At 37.4% G+C, this 24,247-nt stretch overlaps 1 protein-coding gene across 1 annotated transcript in view; it reads right to left on the bottom strand.

The window, feature by feature from the left end:
* Positions 1-364: 364 nt before the first annotated feature.
* Positions 365-24,247, bottom strand: part of RAD54B (RAD54 homolog B) — a 63,353-nt gene continuing 39,470 nt past the window's right edge. The window contains exons 5-15 of the mRNA XM_054274530.1: positions 20,820-21,107; positions 18,276-18,438; positions 17,367-17,592; positions 11,095-11,302; positions 10,452-10,591; positions 9,595-9,885; positions 8,078-8,253; positions 5,700-5,961; positions 4,333-4,399; positions 3,810-4,010; positions 365-1,127 (exon numbers count right to left, since the gene is read on the bottom strand). Of these exons, the coding sequence (XP_054130505.1) occupies positions 901-1,127; positions 3,810-4,010; positions 4,333-4,399; positions 5,700-5,961; positions 8,078-8,253; positions 9,595-9,885; positions 10,452-10,591; positions 11,095-11,302; positions 17,367-17,592; positions 18,276-18,438; positions 20,820-21,107 (2,249 nt within the window). The 3' untranslated portion in view covers positions 365-900. The remainder of the gene's footprint in view (positions 1,128-3,809; positions 4,011-4,332; positions 4,400-5,699; positions 5,962-8,077; positions 8,254-9,594; positions 9,886-10,451; positions 10,592-11,094; positions 11,303-17,366; positions 17,593-18,275; positions 18,439-20,819; positions 21,108-24,247) is intronic.

Here is a 24,247-nt window from a genome sequence, read left to right on the forward strand (position 1 = left end):
TATATATCATCATATCAAACACAATGCAGGATTATCACAATGGAGCTCTCTTCTTGCTCAGGGTCCTTCAAATTCTGTAAGTTTGCAGTATTTCTGAAAATTATCCATTCTTCTGCTCTTGTGGGCATTTCAAAGTACTTAACTTAAAAGCTACAAACTGATTTTGAATGTTTATGTCTTCAAAGAGGGGTAATACAGCCATTATAAAATATAGCATAAAAATGCTCAGTACTTCAGTCTGACAAAACACATTCTTCAAAGGAGCTAACAAAATGAAGATAATCCTGTACTATGTATGTCTGAGAAATAGTTTATTTTCCTAAGTAAAAACAATAGGAGAATTTAAAAATATTTTGACACAGTATCAAGCCATGCCCTCAGAATTTTGGACATTAGTGACTATTGCTCTGAATTTCATTAAATTGTAAATTCAACAGAAAAAAAATCTACCTTGTTATAAAGCTACATTTATACAGACACATAACATTGTTATAACAAAATCCAACCAGTCTCTTTATATACATGTATATAGCATTGCCTAATTTATAAAATTTGGCTGAAGAGTTGCCAGCTTTACAAGCAATAAATTATTATGATCAAATGAAAACTATAAATCAAAGTAGACTTACAGTAGTAATGTGCATAAAAATCAATGTGCATATATGATATCAGAGGAACAAAATACTGGAAAGCAAAGTTGGTTTTAAAAATCTGTATTATAATTACAGCAGGTATGATTAACTTAGTAATAACTGTAACTTTGTATAAACACCAGGAATCACATTTACCCAGAAATCTCACAAGAAACACACAAAACAGAACTGGGCAAAAAAACAATAGGTAACTGCACATCAGTTGTTTACAAGGCCTATATGACAAGGAGGTTGCAGAAAAAGACACTCAAGTTTTATTAGGTGGGGAAGTAGGATTGGTTACATTCTGGAAAATGAAAGAAACATTTTCTTTTATCCTTTCAAGGAAAGGATCAGCAAGAGTCTGATGTTGCCCAGAGAAATGCTTCCATTGCATCAGCTGTGACATGGAAAGTGGCTTCTTTGAATTAGGCTTCCCATGGTTTTGTTCAAGCTGGCAGCTTCTAGATACGGGAGGCTTTTCTGAGGAAGAATCTGAAAAAATGATGCAGTAGACTAATCAGAGAAAACTAAGGCAGAAAATTTCAGTCTGAATCAATAAGACAGCTGGTGATAACAAACAAGAGAAAATAGAACAGCACATATAATCATTCTGTACCAACAAAATCCAAACATATATCCACAGTAAGAGAGGGAAGGCTGCTTCTTGCTCAGTGATCAAGGTTATCAAAATTACCACATGCTAGCATAAAGACAAATCCTTTTACACATGGATGGGAAAGGAATATCTTATTTGCCAACTTCCCTTCCTCTGTCTTCCTAATTCTGTGACATTTGGCCTGCTCTCATTCTTTGGGTAAATCTGAATCTAGCTGTATGTTGCAGCAAAATTCATGATAGCTTCAATTTCTTCCCAAAAGGAATCACTCCAGCCAGCTAAGAATAATTTGAGTAGCTGTTTCATTGACTCAGCACACTAGATCTGTACAGTCTGTACATCCAGATTATGCCAAGTTGTTCAATATACACAATAATGTATATCACAGTAAGGAAAAGACTATTCCTCTGAGATTAAATCACTTTTAAGAGAGGATCCTAAAGCCCCAAATAGTATCAGGTCATTGCAGTGCACGTCACACATTGATGACTTTATGATTCACCTGATGCATGGGATAAATGAAGAAATAATTTTGTATGGAAAAAAATTGCATCAGTACTGTTACTGGTTTAAAACTTGTCATCAAATATTTTCATAGCAGTATTATGTGCTCATTAGGAAAGCCCAGGGATATGAGCAGCGTGACTCAGACTATTCCTGGTATTTTTAAGTTTCTGAGAGCCCATAAAGATTCATAAACACAAAACTTTCCTTTTGACTGACATATGATGTTTGAAGTAGACTTGAAATACATTTTTTTACTGGCCAGATGAAAATTTAGAATAGATGCATTTGCAGATTCTGCCTTCCTAACTCCTAAAGCACATTATGATCAGGTAAAACAACAGGCTTATGGCTTTGTAGCTGATGTGAAGGGCAGCAGAATAGCAAGCAACCCATCTGCATGATCCATGCACAGGAAATATCCTCCTCTCAAGACCCCTGTAGTTTCCTAAAGATGATCCTAGTGTGAATGGACCACAGGAGATGATGGCTGTGAAACCTGCATTATATTGTTTGGCTCCTCTTTAGTTCATCTTTTGAATCAAACTTGCTAGAAATGGAGGAGACAAATCATTGGAAATTCTTGACTTTTCTGTATAGCAGAATCTATCCCCAGTAACCTGGAATCTGGTTCTTGATGCAGTAATTTGAGTTTTCTGTTCTTAGGAAAGGCAAAGAGACCAGCTAGTGGTAGCTGCATTCTGGGGTGAACAAACGGAATGCCATGACTCAGAACAATTTGACTAGGGAGACAATGAGCCAGCTTGTCCTCTGTTTTTAAGATGTCAAACCTTCCCCTCACACTATCATTACCACCCCTTAAGTCTAATAATGGCCTTCAGGATTTTCCTTGATTTATTGCCAAAAGGTTTTGTTCACTGGGAACAGGAACTACCCTTGAAAAAGTCACAGAACCCAAGAGGCCAATGTTGTGATTTAATTGATGAAACCAAAGTATGTTCAAAGCATAAGACAAGAATTCAAGATGTTAAGACAATTGCAAGCTGCTAAATAAAATTGCAAGCACCAGTGTTCATCACAGCAGCAACACAAAATTTCTCTGGATTTCTGCAATCCAGGAGCCACACATGCCTCACTGCATGCCACTGGGAAAATGTGGCCAACATCTAACTCAGAAGGTGCCTTTCCCACACAGATCCTGTAATAGTACTTAAATGGAGGATGATACATTTAGAAAATCACTTATAAAGAAACAGAAGGTCTAATTTTTCAATCATTAAAGAAAGATACAAAGATGATTAAATCAGCATATGGAGCAAAAATAAAGGAGAAAATCAAATTCTTATGTCTACAGAAGCCCTGTGCTGTCACTAGCCAAGTCTTCCTCATTTTGGGTAGAATGAGATGAGAAAGAAGTACAAGTCTAACCTATTACCTGGGAACATGCAAACCTTCAAGGAAAAAAGTACTGGGTCTGCATTACTTCTTTTCCTGTCCCTGTCTATTGAGAATACACACTCTTGTACCCATTTCTTGAGCTCTTTTTATTGAGGTTTCTGTGTGCATTTAGAAGACATCAGTATTGGTACCACACTATCCCTCCTGCAAATAGTGTACATGGATATTTCACACCCCAAAAGAGAAACACACCAAGGCAATAGACACTCTTTCCTTTAAGAGACTAGATGAGCTATAAAAACAAAAATGGTTAAGATGCAAACATAACTTATGATCATTTATTTTTTTTAAATCCTGTTTCCAACTTAAACCTATATACCTGTAAAGAGCAAGGTATGAAAACAACTTTGATATGCCAGAAGAACAGGAGACAGGTCCCTACAGAAAGGATAGATGTGCATATTTGCTACTTGCATGATAAATGAACTGATTGTTACTGCAAGAAATTAATCTTCTCCTCCTTTTATGAGGGACTCCTATGGATTAGATATATCAGCCAGTGTGTGGAAGATTCCATAATGAACCTCATTATTTCAATCCTCTTTTACTGAGAATCAAAGTTTTCTCCGGAGACAGATTATATATAAAGAATGGATTCCACAGCAGTGGCCAGAGATAATGAAAAACAAACTCACTTTGATGGTCAACCTTTCCCATACAGTCACACTCAAGCAAGTCATGAGTAACACAGCTGGAATCTTCATGTAGAGTAAAGAGATTTTTAAGCTCTTCAATAGAAAAATGTGTGTGCTCAGATGTCTTGGAAAGGTCTACAACTGCCCCAGAAAGGTCTTGTTTGCTGATCTGTCTTTGATAAATCTTTTCTTCTATTGAACCTGTATTGAAAAGAAAAACAGATAAATTGGGATAATTTTTGACCAGTATTTAAAAAGAAGTCAAATTCATTTCTTGATAACAATATACACAGGAAATGCTAAATCACTATTTTCAGTTATTTCAGAAAAAGCAAAGCAAAGGCAAGTGAATCAGTGTGATCTCTCCATCTTAACTGAACTCAGAACAAATATATATTTTTAAAGAACTAATAATATATATTTTTAAAGAACAAATTATTTCCAAAATCATTCCCTCTCTTTATTTTATGGACAAAATGTCAACATCTGTCCCACTCTGGGTAAGTTGAGCACCATCTCTGACCTGTGGTTAGCAGCCTGTAGATATGGACAGCATGTTTCTGACCATCTCTCCACACTCTAGCCATTGCCTGAGGAAAGCAAGAAGATGAAGAGCATTAACAGCCTGCTCTACAAGGATACTTCACTAAAGCTTGTAGCCTTCACTGACTGAATTACCAGTTCTGCCCACTTCTTCAAAGAGATGTTGTCTGGATAATGCATTCCCCAATAGTTCTCTGTGATTGTTTCTATAAGTTTTCTAGTATTAATTGTAAACAGTTTTGAAAATATAATTTACTTTCTGCCATTTATGCTTCTCTTCCTTTCTGTACACTAAAGTAGGAAAGTAGGTGTTTCAGTTATTTCCTAAAAGAAATCCCCTCTTCATATTTGTTTTCCAAGCATTAACAACTATTTAATATTTCAGGAATACTGATCATTCTCCCCATCTTCAAAATTGTTTTTTTCCACAATATACCTTTAAAAGTTACTTTTACATTTCTATTGAAATTCTAAAAATGATTGTTCGCACCTCTTTTATTTCTTAAACAGATAAAATGTGAAACTGAGTACTGCTATATGATCTTTTTTTAAAAAATGTATGGGTTACACCTACATCCTCAGTACAAACACACACAATAGGCTTGTAGTCTCTGGCAACCTGTAGCAATTTTGTCTGATTTACCAGACTTTTTCAAGCAACAAGACAAGTGACCACATGAGGGTACTAATTCACCCTGGGAAGAGGAGCAAGGGCTTATTTCAGGTATTAAGGACACAGCATTACTCTACAATAAAAAGTTTCTTACTGAGTTCATAAAAAGATATTTTTAATTGTTATTTTTAAGGACTATTTTAACTGAAGACTCTCATGCCAACTAAATAATCCCTTAAGGCCAACAGTGCCTTTACAAGAATAGCACGGCATTGACTTTTTTTTCTTTCTTTTGGCATCACTGCCATGTGATTTTCTCATTCTTGCAATTGTGATCAGAGTCTCTCCCTTTTTCTCAGGGATTGGAAATCAACAGCAACATTTGCTATGCAATCTAATCCCATTTTCCTTTTCTTTTTAGAAACACAGCAACTCTCCAGATAAAAAGACATCAAGAGACAAAGAGGATACGTGACTCACTCCTCTGAAGAAACTAGAATTTAATCTTTTTATTTTTTACTGCAAGAGGGCTTCTACTGATCCCAGTATACATAATATGACAGAGAAATATTTCTTCTTTTCTTCTCAGGAAGAGTTTTCCCTCATTGTTGTACTTGTCCAGACACAATGTGATAATTGGTAGCAGTAAGGCATGTAAAGTCAGGCAATTCAAAATCAGTCAAGAATTCATTTGATGCCCATCCCAACCCACATGTACACAGCTGTTACCAGACCTGAATATCTGTAGCTGGATTCCAGTCAATATCATACAGGATCAAATGAGATGCTCCAACCAGGTTCAGTCCCACTCCACCAGCCTTTGAACTGAGCAAAAAGATGAAAGCTGGGCTGAATTTGCTATTGAAAGCATCCACAATATGTTGTCTCTGGGAGACAGGAGTATGGCCATCCAGTCTGGTATAGGAGTATCCATAATGCTTGCATACATCTTGTAATACATTTAATGTCTGAGTGTAATTGGATACCAACACGACTCTGTCAAACAGTAAAACAAAGTCATCAACACAGACCTTGGTAAAATTAAAGTCCAACAACAAATCACTGAACACATAGAAGAAAATAAAATTAAGGTGAAAAATTCCACATCAGCTCAGGGTTAGTTTTACTTTCTGCAATATAAAACATTTCCAGTTAATTAGAAGCACATACCAGATCTGGATGCTTTATACTTACAGTCAAGCATTCAAGTGTTAAATAATTAATGTCTCCTTTTGCAACAGAATATGGCATAATGCAGATTGCAGCACTCAGAACCAATCACAAAGATTAATTTTTTTTTTTAAATCTGTTTATACAAAATAACTGTTGTTAAGACAGCATTTGCAGAGGATGTTGTAGGAGCTAATAAATAATGTATATATAAAACTCTACTTACTGAAAAAGCTACTATGAATTTCTACAGAAAACCTCAGAAAATTCCAACAAAAATCAGTCGAGTAGGACAGCAGAGAGACTTTCCTACATTTTATGGCTGAAAAGAACAGGGATGACTAGTGAAAGGTCTGATCCCTTACAGTAATGGTCCAAGCTATATTGGTCTATTTTCTCTGAAATTTTGTCTAATTAGGTTTCAAAGGTTTGAAAATACAGCATTTCTATCCTCCCAAATATTGAGGATGATTCTACTAAGTAGACAAATATCTTTTGAATTTAAGCCATAAGTGAAAGAACAGGGCATTTTCTGCCAGATCTCACTTGGAGGTCTTTAGTCATCTAAATTAAATGCAATATATTTCATTTTTTTAAAGTAATGATACATTTTATTATTTTTTAAAAATAATTTTGATTAAAAACAAGTTCTGAATAGACAAATAATTTCAGGGGAAAATTAAAATATTAACATATTAGAAGTGTTTTAGAATATTTTAATTATTACACTTTACAGCTGAACTACATCCATGATCTGTTTGTAAAGACTTTGCAAGACTTATTTTTTCGTCAATCAACATTAACAGTCACATCTTTGTCTGCACTCAAAAATAGAATATAAACTTCAGATTAGGACTAGAATTGAGTTTGTATATTGCAAAAACTATTCAGTACCAACGAAAGCAGAGAAACCAAAGAAAAATAAACATGAGCTGCACTGTATTAATGCAACAAAACTTTCAGGCATAAAGTAATGCCTCAAATCAGCAGCCCCTAAAGTACTGCTGAAGAGTACCTGATGCAGGTTTTACTGACACTCCTGGTTTCACTGACCTACACAAACTAAGGACAGTACTTTTAGATATTCAGCTCTCACTGGTTTCAATGGATGCTAAGTACATAAACTCCAGCAACAGGCTCAACTTTCTGATTTGTGAAAGAAAGTATCTTCAGATTCCATTCCATCAGTGTCAAGAGATCTGTTCTTACTTCCCACTACTGAATTACAGTGTGTCCTACTCAAACATCACTTGAAATAAAAGTTAAAAGTTAAATACTTTTGGAACACTTGGGCTTTAAGGAATGAATCCATAAAAAATTATCCTGGGACACCACATCATGTGAGATTCCCACAAATAAGCAATTGCACAGAAATTAATCGTGTGCATCCTATTACTCCATGATAGCCAGAAGTTTTCCTACAAGTCAGTGGCATTTACCACAGGGGAAATAAGTGGTTGCTGGGCAAGTTTATCTGTGGAGAATGTTTTCCCTGAACTTTAGAAAAGGCAGCAAGCAGTGAGCAGTTAAGCGTGATTAAAGAGGAAATAACTCATAATCTAGTAATGAAAATATTTCAGTGCCATTTCATAGATTAACACATCTTCTCATGAAGAAACAAAGAACTGGAAAGCCTCTGCAAGTACAGGGTGCAGCACAAGGGCTGTAGCAAACCATCTTACTTGTTTTAGAGTGTAAAAAATAGAAGTATCACTATCTGGAAAAAATATGAAGACCATCTTTAAAAATTACGTCAGCTATAAGTTCTGAATTCACAATTTAACAAGAAAGCCAGGACTACAAGGTTTAAATTAATTTGGTACCCCTGCAAACAGCTGCAATACCTTTAATTTGAATGTTATACCCCCATGCATTTGAAAAGCAAATCAATATCCAGAAGGTCACTCCCATTACCTCCCTTGTACCTTTCTTTCACACTTGCCTTTCAGAAGAGTTGAGCTCATGGATTGCTGCCAACAACTTCACCAGCACCTGCAATTTTCCTGAATCAGTTTCACAGAAAGTGTCTGAAGTATAATCTTGTGGGAAGACATCTATTACACCTTCATAGAGGCTGGACTCATCATATTCCTCAGACATAGGATCACAGCTTTTTTCCTGTTGAAAAGAAAAGGATTAAAATTCCACATCACCTCTAACATAAAATTTTTAAGATTGCTATATTTTTATCACAAAGACAAAAGGAGGCATAAAAAGCTGCCACAAAGCAATGTATTATGTGAGCATGACAACCTTCCAACACAGGATTGAAAGTGAAGTTTTAAAATACTTATAGTTTATATTAGTTTACATTCTCTAATCTAAGACATTGTTTGAAGCTAAGGAGAAAGTTGAAATATTTAGAACTGAAAAATGTGTACAAGTCCTCTACTTAAACAACCATACAAATGTATTTCCACAGTAAAGATATATCTAAACCTTGGAAGTGAGAAGGAAATCAATACATTGTGTATTCTTTCTAAATCCCATAATTATTATGAAACTTCCCAATCATTCACTCTGTTTGGGAAAATACTGTAATTAATACTAGAAATGAAGAAAAGCTGGCAAACAAAACCAATAAAATAGTAGAAACACAGGTAATATTTTGCTGTACTTAGAAAATCAATGTTTCACAGGGAGGAAAAAGACCACTCAAATGCCAAAATCACAATGGCAATAAATTATTTGCACATACCGTCCTCTCCATCCCTATATTTAATAAAGGCTTGTGTTTTTGCATATGAAATGTTTCTAATGCATATACTATGAAGTAAAGGTAATGAACTTTACTTGGCAGCATTGAAAGCAGGAGGGATACTGCACTGTGCATATTCCACCAAAGTCATAAAGTACATCTTTAAAGAAAGATTTACATTTGCACCCACCTTACTTGGACTTCAGCTAGTGGCCCTACTATTACCAAGTTCTAATTATCATACTATTTGCCTATGGGAATAAAAACATTTTTTTATGTACAACCCTAGGAGAAGTGGTAATGGGGACATCTAGCACCACTGACATCGTGAGCCTGCAGCTCCCAGGGTCATTAAGCTTGAAAAAGTGAAAATATCATGTGGACAGGGAGCTTTCAGAGAAACCAGCAGACATACTAGTAATACTAGTAATCTAGACTAGTAATCCCTAGTTAATAGTGCTCTTTGTAAAATTCACATTTCTATGTATTTTTACAGATATTCAGAGACAAGGTTAAGATGGAAAATACATTAAAAAAGAGAAAACAGCATAAGGCAATAGGAAACTGGTGAGATACTCTTCCTGAGCACATTCAGATTTCCAAACACTTGTGCTTTTGAAAGCAGACTTCCTAGAGCAAGCTGCATGTGAGAGTATGGAAATGACCTTAAGTTAAGCAACATGCACATTGATAACAGTTTTAGTGGCACGTGTCTGCTGAAATGACTAATTGCAAGCACACACCCCCGTGCAAATAGATACCTTTATAGCTTTAAACAGAAGACATGGATGATTGCAAAGTTTTTTCAGAGCTCCTATACATATTAGGTGGGGACTGTTTTCCAGCCTGCCTTGCAGACAGGATGTAATGACACGAGAACTAAGCAGTTTTCGATACAATTCAAGTTGCAGCGCTGTTGGTCGGCAGAAGATTATGCTCTCCTTTTTGGGGGGCAGAAATTTGTTTATAACCTCCTGTGTTCTTCTTAGAATAAAGAGTCCAGTGAGGCGTGTGAGTTCTGCTGCTCTTTTTTCTCCTAATTCCTTTTCCTCCTAAAAGAATAAAGTACGAAATTAATTAGAATCTTGCATTTCATCAGAACAATCTTCTGTATGATTTTAATTAGGTATTTAAATAACCTTTTAAAAGTATGATACCATTTTCTGACATCCACTGTAATGACCAATTCTTCTCCAATTACTACCACTGCATTAATTCTATGTCTGGTTTCTAAAGTCTTAAACAAAGGAAAATAATGTCCCAGATGACATCCAAGGCTTGAATTATATTCTAGAATTCTATTCTCAAGATGCAGTGAAAGCATGCAGACTTTGCAGTGGTGTGGAGAAGCTAAGAATGGACAAAGTATTGTCACATGGCAATGCACATGGCCTTTTGGGGAATGCTATTGCCTGATAATCATTAGGCAGCTGAAATGAGGTGTTTTTTACATGTGTGTTCTCCTTCTGCTCCCTTTGAAAAACAAGTGACTTCATATCAATAGGAAGGTGAAAAACTTCAGCTACTATTAGTAGTCCTGAGCTTCACTTTGCTCCATAGAATACAAATTTCATTTTACCATGAATTTTCTTCTAGAACTGATTTTTTAACCAAATACCTCTGTTGCTGAAGGTTCTCTAGATCTGACAATTGGCTCCTCATATATCTTTCTATACGTGGATAAAGAACCAAGTATTCCTGGATTCACAAACTCTATTAATGCATAAAATTCTTGCAAGTCATTTTGGATTGGAGTACCTTGAAAGAGAAAAAAAAATTCTGCAATTGGTTATTTTTACTTTAAACTGATGGAAGTACATTGAATGCAGGGGTCAATATTGACAATGTATCCTGAAAACAGATGTTTTATTTCTGTGTGAATTACTCAGAGTCCTGAATTGATCTAAAACTTTACCATGAATAACAAGATACTGTACTCCTAACTAAACAGACTGCAGATATAATTGTTCTGACAAAGGAATTTAAAGAATCAAATTCTAAATAAATTTAATTAAATAACTACAAAGGAAAACATTGAGTGCAGAGTCCCAATTCCCTTACAGAAGATCTAAGGCTCCTTGCTTGCCCCTGAAGACTGATATATTTATGTAAAAACAGTTGGAAATAACCTGTTTTTAAACATCTGAGATTTCTTCATTTAATACCCATTGCCAAAATTCCAACTGATCTCGTGCTTTTCTTTTACCCCAACCTAGCACTATCAACATAAAAAAATACTGAAAGTAACTATAGATACTAACCAGTAAGGATAATCCTCCTCTCACAAGACAGACTAGTAAGGGCCGTAGTTGTCTTAATAGTGCTGTTTTTCAGCCGATGTCCCTCATCACAGATCAGGAGGTTAAATTCTACAGCCTGAATTTGATCCAAAGACCGCAACAGCATCTCATAACTGATTATCATAACAGAATAAAGTGGAGAACTGATGAATTCTTCTACTTTGTGGTCCTGCAGGCATAAAGGAAAATACATTATACAACTATTTCATTGGAGATCACTTCCTTAAAAATCATCACATTCCTTAAAAATACAGTAATTACAGAAATTTCTTCTCACATGACACAAGGTATTTACTATCTCCTACATGACTTCAGATTATTGATTCTTTCCTAATTTGCGAAAGAGATCTGATACAGCAATTTAGAATTTTACCACCTCATTAAAAGAAAATTTATTATTCTTTTAAGCCTTTAAATCCTCTGAGATACATTACCATGAAGGTGAAAAGCAGAGTTCTTGTAATAGCTTTCCACTGCTGGCATTTGGGTAAGCTCCAAATGAATAATTAAAGCCAAGGTAATGAAGGGCCACAGGTAGCTCCTGGTACATTCACTTTGGATCTCAGCCTGTAATGTCCAGTAGGAAGTTAACCCAGTCTACCAGAGTTCCTTTTGTAGATTTTAATTTAATTTTATATTATTGAATATTATATCCTATTGGTATTATTTAACCTACTGAATTGGTTCTAGGTCTCAGGATATAGAAGAGCAAAGTTCAGCTTGCTTGGAGCTCAGGTGGGAGGAATTCTGCAGGGAGCTTTCATGGACGTCAAAGGAACTCCCAAGTGCTGGGATTTTTTCAAGGATGCTCTTCTGGAAGCATGAAAATAGTTCATCCCCCTTAAAGATAAGGGAAACAGATGGAGCAAGAGACCCCTTGACTTAACTGAGAGCTTCTGAATCAAAATCAAAAGCAAAGTGCACCAGCGATGGAAATGTGGATAAATACCTGTTGAGATCTACAAGGGCATTGCCAGGGCCTGCAGAGATGCAGACAGAAAAGCAAAAGCTCAGCTAGAAATTAATTTAGCCAGAGATGTTGAGAACTGCAAGAAACAGCTCTCCAAGTACGTAAAAAAGAAGCAGAAACAGAAGGAAAATATTGGCCCACCAATAAACAGGAGGTGAATTAGTCACAGCACCTTCTTTACCTCTGTCTTCACCAGCACTGCTGGGCCCCCAGCCCTGGGAACAAAAATCCAGGCTAATTACAGACCCACCAGGGTCAGTGAAGGAAGGTGGGGGTGAGCTCTTACAGGAGCTTGACCCCTATGGATTAATGGACCCTGACATTGCCCAGGGGTATTAAGAGAGTCGACTGACATCATTGCAAGGCCAATGCATAACTTCTGGAGAAATCAAAGGAGAGCAGGGGATGTGCCAGAGGACTGGAAAGATAATACCCCCATCTACAAGTAGGGTTTAAAGGAGGAACTTCTAAAGTTATGGAATGAATCTTCATGGGAGCTATCACATATCAGAGGAAACAAGGAGTTGGGAAAAGCCAACATAAACTGACCAATGACAAACTGAGCTTGACAACCTGGTCACCCTCTGCGACAAAGCAAGCTGCTTGGTTGGTGTGGGCTGGGTGGATATTGCCTCCTGGATTTCTCCAAGGCTTCAGAATGGTTTCCCACAGCCTCCCTCTGAAAAGCAGATGGGCTGTGGTGTGGATGAGTGCTCCATGTGGTGGTGGGAACCGGCTGAGAGGCAGCACCCAGCGGGTGCTGGTCAATGGCTCCTCCTCAAATGGGCAGCGTGGCACGAGTGGGGTCCCCTGGGATTGGTGTCAGGCCCAGCTCTGCTTAATATCCTCAGAAAGTGATTGGGAAGATGGGATCAAGTGCACCATGATGAAGTTTCCCAGTGATACCAAACTGAGTGGGAAAGTGGATGCTTTGGAAGAGAGAGCCACCCTGCAGGAAGATTTGGATAGGCTGGAGAGTGGCTAACAAGAATCTGATGAAGTCCAGCAAGGGCAACCATCAGGTCTTGCACCTGGGAAAACATAACTCAGGTGTGCAGCACCATAGGGCTGGCATCCACCCAGCTGGGGAGCATCTCTGTGGAAAGGGATCTGGGGATCCAGGTGGACAATCAGATCAGCATGAGCAAACAGTGCTGTGCTGGCACAGAGAGCCAACGGGGTGCTAGGCTGCATCCACAAGGGCATCACCAGCAGAGATCCAGAAGTCATTGTCCCACTCTGCTCAGAGCTCATCAGGCCACACTGGAATGCTGTGCTCAGTTTTGGTCCCTGCTGTGCAGAAAAGATGTGGACAGGCTGGAGAGGGTCCAGGGAAGAGCCACAAACTGGGAAGCCTGTGACAGAGGAAAAGGCTGAGAGAACTGGGTTTGTTCAGCCTTGAGAAAAGAGGACTTAGGGGAGACCTTATCACCATGTTCCACTATTTAAAGTGAAAATGGAGACCCTTTTTACAAGAAGTCACATGGAAAAGACAAGGGATAATGGGTACAAGGTTACTCCTGAGGAAGTTCCAATTGCACATGAGCAGAATGTTTCAGCATGAGAATCACCAGCCACTGGAATAATCTCCCCAGGGGAGTGGTGGAGATTTGTCTGGACAGGATGCTGGGCCATCTTGTCCAGACAGTGCTTTTGCCAAGAAAGGTTGGACTGCATGATCCTTGAGGTCCATTTCAATGGGATATTTCACGATTATTCTCTGATTAACTTTATTACTAGCCCTTAACATTGATGGGTTGGCCAACAGGTAAGGTCACCCTGGGATTCAGAAAATAAAGAGTCCATAATCAGCCCCAGAAAACATGTCTGTCTACTGATAGATTTCTAATCTCTGTATTATTGGTCAGAAAACGACTGCAACCATCCCCTCTCTTATATACCCTTCAAGCCCTTTCCCTTCAAAAGACACCAAGAATTTTCCTGTCTATTGAAGGAAATGCACACACTAAATAGTCACTGTAATGGGACAGAGAGCTTCCTCCAAAACAGAAACAGCTGTATGTCTGTGCAGACTTGTAAATGTACTAGGATTGTGCAATTATGCATAAAACTGGAAAAATCAAAAATCTCCTGTGGGCATGTCCCTTACCTTTCCACTTGGCTCCAGATGCTAATTTTCTGAATGCTTCTTCCTATGTCCTAAAGGTGTTCACTAACTAAGCAGACTATGGGTGCAGCTGACAAGCTGCAACCTCTCTAATTGTGAAAACAAATCAGTCTAGAGCCTTAGAAGGTTTTTTTATTTCCAAACAAGATCAGTTACCAAACACAGACAACTAAGTCTGGAGCCAGATGGTGTAATACATTGTAAAAGCAGCACAACTTAATTATCACAACCTTTAGAGCCTCCTAGCAGGTGATTCAGATGAATCCATGGGATGAATCCAGCACATTAATCTCACAAAGTACCGTGCAGCAGATCAGCCCCCCACATGCTGCTCACAAGGAGGCCCAGCACATCAGAGGAAGCAAGGAGTAGTAAGGACCAGGTGACAAGGACCTGCACCCATTTTTCCAGGTGTTTGGGACTGGACTTGAACTTTCCTGTTGTTTCCAGGACTGTAGTTAACTGCCTGTTTTCTTGTTGTATTTTTACTGCCATTTTCAAAGCAGGAGCAGAAAATTTCCCAACACAGGAACAGAGACACAGAGGAGCCCTGTAGGGAAGACCCAATGTTGTCCCAGCCCAGTATACAGGCTCCACATTGCAGCCTTGAAGACAGAGGTAATGCCTCTCTGGACTTCTCCTGGCATGGTCAAGCACCAGAAGATGCCCAGCGTTCAGAAACCATTTTCTTTTTGTACTCTTTCAGGCTGTGAGCTGAGATGGGGAAAGTGGCCTGAGGCACTGGGGAACAGCCACCAACATCCCTCCCCTGGAAAAATATCAAGTATGCGGGGGAGTTTGAACTCCTTAAAAAAAAAAAAAAAAAAAAAAAAGGAGAGTCCCTTACAAGCCTCCTGCAGTCAAATATAATGTATTTCCTACTGTATGTACCAACAGCAGTGGTTGAAAGATGAAAAATTAAAATAAATTTACAAGCTAATTTCAAGTAATTAATTCATACTCTTAACTGGCTGCAGAATATGTCTATATTATAGCCTCCATTTTAACAATTACCCAAAGTGACTTGACAGATTTAAGTGAGCTGCCTGGAGCCACATATGGAGCAATTATCAATCAGTATAAGAGGTCCATAATGTCCCAGACTTCCTCTTTGAACAGGCCTTTCTTTGCACTAGTTCAAATCCAATGTAGCTGGTAAAGTGTGAATTCAAAAATGCTGAATCATAAAGCAATGCAGACCTGTAATTAATTATTTTTCCAGATATTTTGACTTCAAAACCAAATCAAAACAACTCCAGTAGGAAGTGATACTCTGCAGACAGATAAAGGAATTATTCTCTCAAACACATTGCAAATCCTTAAAATAGGAATTAACAAGACCTAAAAGCAACCTTTGTGGAGATACCTTCCTTTTAAAAGCAATGTTCTCCACATGGTATTTGCATATTAACATAATTAAAGTGCAATCACATTTTAAAAGATAATATCCTGGTGTGTTAAAAAGTCTGTTACTGAAGGGTTAGGATTAGGTTATGGCATTTCAGTGTGAAAGTGAGGAAAACATTTTAAAAAGTCTAGCAGTTCTTTGAATGCATTCCTTATAGACAAGAACAGAAGAAAATGCTGGAGACAAGCTCTTTCTTTAAGTTATACTGGAGAAATAACAGCATGGTAATTGCTGTTTTTCCAGAGAAGATAGACAGTAAGTTATTGTGAAATACCTCATTATACCCCAGGCAAGTCATATTGTGTGTTCCTTTTGCATGACAGTGTATTCTGTGGTATTTGGGAACACAGCTGTTAGAGTGTCCCCAGTCAAATAGGTCCAATGAGATGAGTAACAGTTTTAAAGTTATTTAAATTTAAAGAAAGTGAAAGCTACTGTCATTTTGGGGCATAGTAACTGTCATCACATTCAGGCTTTCTCCTCCCAACATTATTCATAAGAACTGCAAGAAAACGTTTCATTATCTCTAACTAGCCTTTTAGGTTAAAATGTTGCCATATTATATTTTGCCTTGTATCCATTTCTTTTAGGAAATTTCATTTCTCCCATCCCACCCTATATTATATTACAGTTCCTGGCAAGTCAGTTTGCTTCACTTCCACAACCTGAAACAAGTTACTAAGAAAAAAAAATTATGCACAATGCACCTATTATACATGCATTGTTTTCAGTGGAAGACCTACAGTTTCTAGAGTTTGGCAATAATGAGTCAAATTTAAAGAAATTGTTATTGTTACAAAATTGTGTATAGTTTACCAAGAAGTAAACTTCCATTGAAAACTTCTGCTTCACCTGAATTATTCATTCTTCCATTAAGGATAATTCAAGAAACTAAAGGCAAATCTGGTTGATGTAAGAAATTGATAACCTTTACAATGAAGTACTATTTGTTTCATCAGTCTACCTGTATGAAATTATTAGATTAAAAAAGAATTTTGGAAGACAAGTATCTTCATCTTTGTTGCAAGCACCCATGGAGGTACTACAAGCTTTCCACTTCCCTGGAACTTGTGAATGTTAATAGCAGCAGGAACAGCTTCACTACAGGAGGGGACAGGGATCAGCATCATCCTGCTTCTTAATAAGATTTGTACTTGTCTGCATTCTTCTAGAGACAAGAGATAGTCTCATTACCTAACACTGAGACTCTAGGCTTGGTAACTCTTGAGACTTTAAATCATCCCAACAGAGATCTAACTCTTGACTGTGACACTAAAGGGAATAACCTTCTGAAGTACCCCAAAACAGGCAGCCAAAACAAATTAGAAGTTTTCAGTACAGAACAAAAGCAACTACCATAGAAACAGGTAGATGCTTTGGTATGTAAACAGGGAAGGTGTGCACTTTGATACATAACAGAAAATTCCTTGCTGAAGCTGAAGAGGCACAGGGAGGAGCATGTCACCTTTGACAACTCCAAAGGGGAAACCAGAAGAAAGGTGAGACAGACATATGCTACACGTGAGCTTGGGTTATGACTGGTGACTGACAGCAAAATACCCATATGGACAACTATCTAAAGAAGAAATAAAGTATTACAAATTAACATTAACAGAGAATTACTAGGCTTTGTCTCTAGTTTAAAAAAAAGAAAAGAGGAAAAAACTCCATAAATTCTATATTCTGAGCCAGTAATGACCTAATCCCCTTTTGGAAATAAATCTTACCTGATCAACTGTAAAGACTTTGATCCTTTCGCTTCCCAACCATTTCTGAAATTCTTTTTTCCAGTTTTTCACCAGACTCCCAGGGGTGACCACCAGTGCTCGCTTTAGCACAGGTCTGCATCCGTAGGGCCCCTGGCGCAGGAGAGTCCACACAAGGGCAATGCACTGCAGGGTTTTGCCCAAGCCCATCTCATCAGCCAGAATAGCTCCAGACCTGCCACTAACTCTGTAAGAGGGAACGAGGTGCTGGTATCATTTTAAAGGACATATCTGTAACTATCCACAACTGCTTCAGGGATTTGCTTCTGTGGTTGTTTTCTAAGTATAAAGAACCTATTTATACTTATTATGTCTCCTGTAGGTTTTTATTCAGTTGTACTAGAAGATCTTAGAAGGAAAATTCTCATTTTCTACTGTAACTCAGTAGTCCTCTAAAACTAAAGTTTAAATCTGCCTTTAGAACTAGAATTATCCAATACCCTAAGGAATCTATGGCTTGGGAAAACACTTTTGAAAACAATGATGTATGTTTTGAAACAGGTTGAAATAACATCTTTTTTATTCTAAATGCCAGAATTATAAATTGCATGAATAATTTTGAATTATGAAATATAAATCCCAGAAAACAATGTTTTTCAGCATGGCTTTGATTATATCTGTATTTACAAAATTTGGTACATAGAAATGACAGGCCTTTTGGTGCACTAGCTTCTCATGACATCTGGTAAAGTCATGGCAAGTGTGATGCGACATTTAGGTCAGAAAAAACTTGTGCAGCCGCTTTTGGGAGAAAATTACTAACATTAATTAACTGAAAAATTGCTCAACACTTCCTAAGATGTCACATTTCAAACATAGGCAGGAAAATATTATAGGTATTAAAAGCTACAAGGATAATTATTACCTTACCTCATTCCCATTACACATTCATACAGAAATATAATTCCTTCTTTCTGATGTGGGCGGAGATTACTTGCAATGTAAGGATCTACAACTACATCCACCACAGGTAAACCAGCCTTATTGAACATCCACTGATGACTTGCATTTGGTCGTGGCATAACCAGAGAATCTTCAAGTTCAAAGCATAATCAAGCATTACTTTTAGTCTGTTAGCAAAACTTATTAAAGTCAATGATCTAATTACTGTTAAAAATACTGTTTATTATATTGACCATTCTCAGACTGAAAATACATTTATAAGTACCTAGATTGCCTTCTACAAAAAACCATTCTTTTAAAGAGACTTTCCAAATAGTTTTTTCTCAAAGGTAAAGATGATAAACTGAGAAATACGAGGAGGTTTTTTTGGATGAGGTGAAACTGCCTACCTAATAAAAGCTGCTTGATGACTTTGAATTCATAAAGTTAAATTCATAGAGATAAATTGGAAGAAGTTCCAAAATACTTCTGAATTGAAAATTCAAGAAAAAAACCAATGACCTACATAAAATCTAAATACTCTAAATAGTACATTTCAAGGGGATAGTCTTGCAGTAGCCCAGAAAGACTTCCCTGCCCAAGAAACAGAGGTAAAAGCCACTGATTTGTCAAAGAAAAATAAGGGAGGATTGAGTGTGAGCTGACAAAGACTGCCACAGTGCATGAATAAAAGAAGTTGATGGGTTTGAAGACATGCAGAGGCAAAGACAGAATGAAGTATTGAGCAACATCTGAATAACAGTTTTGCTTGCCATAATCTGTTTACAAACATTATGATTTTGCTAGACAATGTCCATTCTTGGGTTGCTCCTGCTGCTGCTACACACCTTCACTGAAAAACTGTATTGTCAGAGGACAGAATGGGAAAGCAATTTATGGCTTCTGGTATTTTTATGTCACTAGAGTAAACCTATACTGATAATTTATTTATGGGAATAGGTTGGTTGAAGGCTTATATTAGTCAGGGAGATTTTGTTTCCTACTGAAAAAGGGTTGAGTTCTGATGGATTAAATCAAATTGCATGTGCATATATTTAAAAGCCAGTGGAGACAAAAAGATAACTTTTCTGACAAAAATCTGCATGAAAATAAGGAGGAAACAAGGCTTGGATAAACACTGGACTAAAAGCTTAAAAACTGTATGTGGAAGATGTAGCTTTATATCTTTGCCACTGTGCTCTGTTCTGCTGGCTTTCCATTCTGTAGAAGCTGCATTTTAATCAACTATAGCCATAGACATCATGGTGAAGTGAAAACCTCTGACTGTTCCAATATAAGGTCCTGGTCTTGTAAAGTATCTCAGTAACTTCTACAAGAGTTAATGCAATCAGGCATTAAATAACATGATCCTCCTGTGCAAGCAAACCTAAAGCCTGAGAGCCCAACCCATTGATGTGTTGAGAGCTCCCAAAATATGATACAAGGTATTCAAATTCACTAGAAGTCACAGAAGACAACTAGAATACTTTTAACTCTTTAACAAACTAGTGCAGAAACAGCAAAGTTGTTAATTTACATGCTGAATATATTGGCCTTCTTTGGTCAGATTTTCAGTTAGAATGCTAATGCAGCATCATCTTGCAATCTCAGGAAGGAACATTCTTAGATAAAATGTAATCAGGCTAAATTAAGACCAGAAGTTGGTGTTAATAAGGATGCTCTTTTATAATTACCACTTTACTAAGATTTCATTGTTTATTTACATAGCAGCCAGGTAACAGCTTCCAGAAGTCTCACAGTATCAGGAAATGATGTAAGAACTCAGAGGGAGGTATTATAGCAAGAATATAGAAAAATAGTTGTATTTTTTTAAATAAGCACAGCTCTGCTTAGCAACCTTTTTTACGCTCATTTTTATCTTCCATCTGAAAGACAGAGCTACCAGCAGAATATAGCTCCTATATGGTTTGTAGACAAAAAATAGTTCTGCTTAATAATCAACAAACACCACTTACACAACTGCTTAACCAGCCTGTTCCTGTACAATATGTGAACTCTCATGGCTCTTCAGCACAGAACTATAAACATTTATTCCAAAACATATCTGGTTGAGTTTTAGTTACACTCACTGGCTGTGAAGGATCAGGCATTGACAGAAGCAATTCTCTCAAAGTGGCACAACTTTTCTATTGCTGATCCTCCACTGCAATTACTGTGCTGTCACATTATGGCTGTATGTCACTGACCCCAGTGGGAAGCTGGAACTCATCTAGAACTCCTAGTATGTGTCAGATTGTTTCCATGATCAGTAAACTCATTTTCTTCGGCAAAACTCTTAGAAACTACTCTGTTTCCATAGCCATCTGTAACAACTATGAAAAACTTTGTTCAGTGCAGAGTATTTTACTTGTTAGAAACACACACGACAAAATCCTAGCATGGTTAGATAATAGTACTGTATGTCAAAAATACTTCAGTAATACATTGAGGAACGTGAACATTTTGGTTAGACATTCAATATTTTTTGAGAGTCAGAGGATTTTTAAAGAAACTTTAAAATTTCAATCTTACTTGTGGCATTTGGATCATGGCGAGGTTTGCAGCTTTGGGAATCTCTGAGCATATTCTCTTTAGTACTGGGTTGACAGACATTTTTGAATGGTTTACAGAATAGTTTTGTACTAGTTTGAGATAATGCAGATGCATCTGTTTCATGAGTCCCTATTCCAGCCTGAAAACACCTGCCACTGTTGAAATCATCTGCTGAAATTACACCCATCACTTCAATTTCTTTTCCGCCAACCATCAGTGTTTGACCTTCATCAAGGCTGTCTAACTCTTTAGCTTTATATCCAGTACCTAAAAGAACATAAAAATAAAATAATTAGGACAACACAGCAAGTACTACTTCCTTAAAACCAGTACTCATCTGCAGGAACGAAAAACTGTGAAAAAGTTACTCATTCTGAAACATTTAATTGTTCCACATAAAGCCTTTCCCTCCTTAATAGAGTGACATGTGAGTGCTAATAATCAGAATTAGCAAAGTATATGAGCAAAGACTCAGTCATCCTCATCACCAACCAAGTCTACTGAATGTCAAACAACTGTTTAAGGCAGCTTTTAAAAAGTAGCTCCATGTGGTAAAATCCAGAAGTTTCCCTCAATAACCATCCTAAGTCCTTTTCCCTTTCTTTCATGCCCCCAAAAGAAGTCTCCTAACCCCTCCTGCTATTGATCTAAATGGTGTATTCTACTTTTTAAATAATTCTACATTAGTTTTCTTACACATAAAGATTCATATGCCTCTGAAATCTTCACTTCTACATACGCTCTGGAACATGTTCTGATTATTGCCAAGATTTATGAGTAAGTTAAGTTCAAAACTTGTTAGGCTTGGTCAGGTGGGCATTCTCACTGCAGCTACAAATACAATTCCAAAACACAGCTACAGCTGGTGTCATTACAAAATACAGCTACAGCTGCCACTTCCTTTTAAGAGAACAGTGTAGGAAAGAGTGGGGGTTCCTTCTTTTAAATAGCAGTCTACTGGTTGAAGCTCTCACATAAGAATCAGAGGACATATAATTTATTTTCTTAACTCAGAGAGGTCAAAGCCACATCTCTGTTTCAGAATTCTTTACTTCAGTTTTTGAATTTGTGTAAATTTGGATAAACAGGCTTCGATCCTTAGTGAGGCCAAAACCAAAAAAAAAAAACCACCAAAAAAACGCCAAAAAAACCCCCAAAACAACAAAAACAAAAAACCAAAACCAAAAAAACCCAGACAAAAAAAAAGGTAAGATAGATTGTGTAGACCAGCAGTTAAATCACTCAGCTATGAAGAAAGAAGCAAGGCCTCCCAAGGCACATTTTATCCAACAAACACCATATATAAAGACTCCTGGAAACTGTTTGCAAAGCTTGGGTCTGCCACTTCTAGGAATGTGAAAGATTGGAAGGTGAAGCTCTGCATCTGAATTCCTTTAAGAGGAAAAAATTACCGAGGTGTTTCACAGTCTAAGAGTCTAAGCACGTGCTGAAAAACAGTCTGGCCAAATGGGAAAGGGAGATACTTTTCCTCCTCTCCTCTGGAAGTATTCAGAAAGCACACAGTGAACCTTGCTTGGCTCTTGAAGGAACACTTGCTTTCAGGAAAGAGCTGAAGATGCCTGAACACAAAAGAATACATGTGTCTTCCTAAATAGGATGCTTAGGGAGGACATTTATGATCCCCTTTGCTCTGCATTTTTGTTTTCTGTTATTACCTCCACATAGCTTCAGGCTGAACACACCGAATACAGGTGTATCCCTGTGCAGGTTCTGGTCAGAAGAGTCTAATTCTAATGCTGGATGGGCTTTAAGGGTAGATGGAAACTGAGAAGGCAAAAAGCAAAACTACAAAGCTCAACTGTTTATGCAGCTGCCAGAAATAACCGTTTCTGTAACATACAGCAATTTACAAGAGAGCACGTCCTAAATTCTTTGCAATGCATTATTAAGGAATTAGGACATTGCAGAGGAGAACAGTAAGATGTTCTGCTGCCTCAAAAATGAGCTATAAGCTGTGCTGATTTTAGGTTCCCTTGTGCCATCCTTGATCCTGCCCTGGTAAGCCCAAGGAAAAAAAGAAAAATTCTCCTTTGCCTTTTTCTTCCCATTTAAAAATAATAATCCCAAGGGCTCATGCACACTATAAAATTCCCAGTATTACATACAATTTTGAAGGCAAGCACCACTGCTGGACCTTTCCTTCTCACTCAGTGACTTAAATAACTGCAGAAATTTAACACTCACACTGCTTAAATTGGTCCATGTATTATCTTCTTAGAATCAATATGAATTGAAAGCAATTCTGAATGGGCAAGTTAGCACTAATGACATTGGTATTGTGCTCTCTGACACCATCAAACATGGTAAAAAAACTTTCAAGTTTTTTTTAAGTGAAGTTTTAAGAGAAAATCACAATGTTCATTTTTCTATTGTGTTTGCTGCTAATTCAAGAAGACAGGACTTGAAAAAACAGAAGAACAACAGGGTGGTGGCTGATGCATTCCAGGCATTACTCTCTTTCACTCTGCCTTTTTCAGAAACAAGCAAGTCTGTACATATATTGCTTTGCTATAAATAAATTCAAATTAACTTCTAAGTCACAGACTGATTTGCAAATCAAAACTGCCTGGTCCTAACAAGGCTCACAATGTCATGAGATCACAATGTCATGGCTGTAACAAAAGAGCAGAGAAGCCATCTCTGACCTAAAATAAATCAAATTATGCTTAGCAAAAACATTGTCCAATCCTACTCCCTTACAGAATATCTTTGGCTCCATTAGCAAAGTTAATTCTTGCTTTGCTTTCAGTAAAAAATTACTGCTCCAAGTTGATGGCAGCCTATGGTTTGCAAGTCTTATTTTTAACTCTGATATCAACCCAAACTATGTCTTACAGCAGCAGCTGCTGCTAAAACTACAAGACTAAAAATTGCTACACAGTTGACTTTGGCTGGGCAGGAAAATTTTGCTGTTTGTCTGTCTTTCCAACAAACATAATATTTTTAGCTGTTTGACAGGCTGAAAAGTAAAGATCCAACTTTTGAAATTCCTGATTGCCCGACTGCTGACCAAGATATCTACAAGAAAATTACCTGTATCTTTTCCCTAAATTTTAACTCCTTCACTTCTGTATTATGTGAGCAACCAAAACCAACTACTCATCTCTCATTTAGCACCGCTGCTGAATTAGTACAGCCATTGATTTCCAGATTCTCTCTTTGGACTAGCATTTGGTGTTTCTGTGAATTATGTTATTCAGCCTGCTCCAGCCTCCCCCATGCATCTGTCTTATATGTAATAAATATAAAGCTGTCTTGCAGTCTTCCCCCCCACTCTGAGAAAAAAAGACAAACCAAAAACAAACTCAAAATCTCCACTGTTTTTTCATCCTGTGGTCACCATTAGTATGAAGAACTGAAATATCTAAAGAGCTGGGTCTCTGTTA

This window comes from Melozone crissalis, unplaced genomic scaffold (genome assembly GCF_028551555.1).
Source record: "Melozone crissalis strain CALT ecotype California unplaced genomic scaffold, PUWL_Pcris_2 ptg000002l_1, whole genome shotgun sequence".
NCBI classification, from domain to species: domain Eukaryota; kingdom Metazoa; phylum Chordata; class Aves; order Passeriformes; family Passerellidae; genus Melozone; species Melozone crissalis.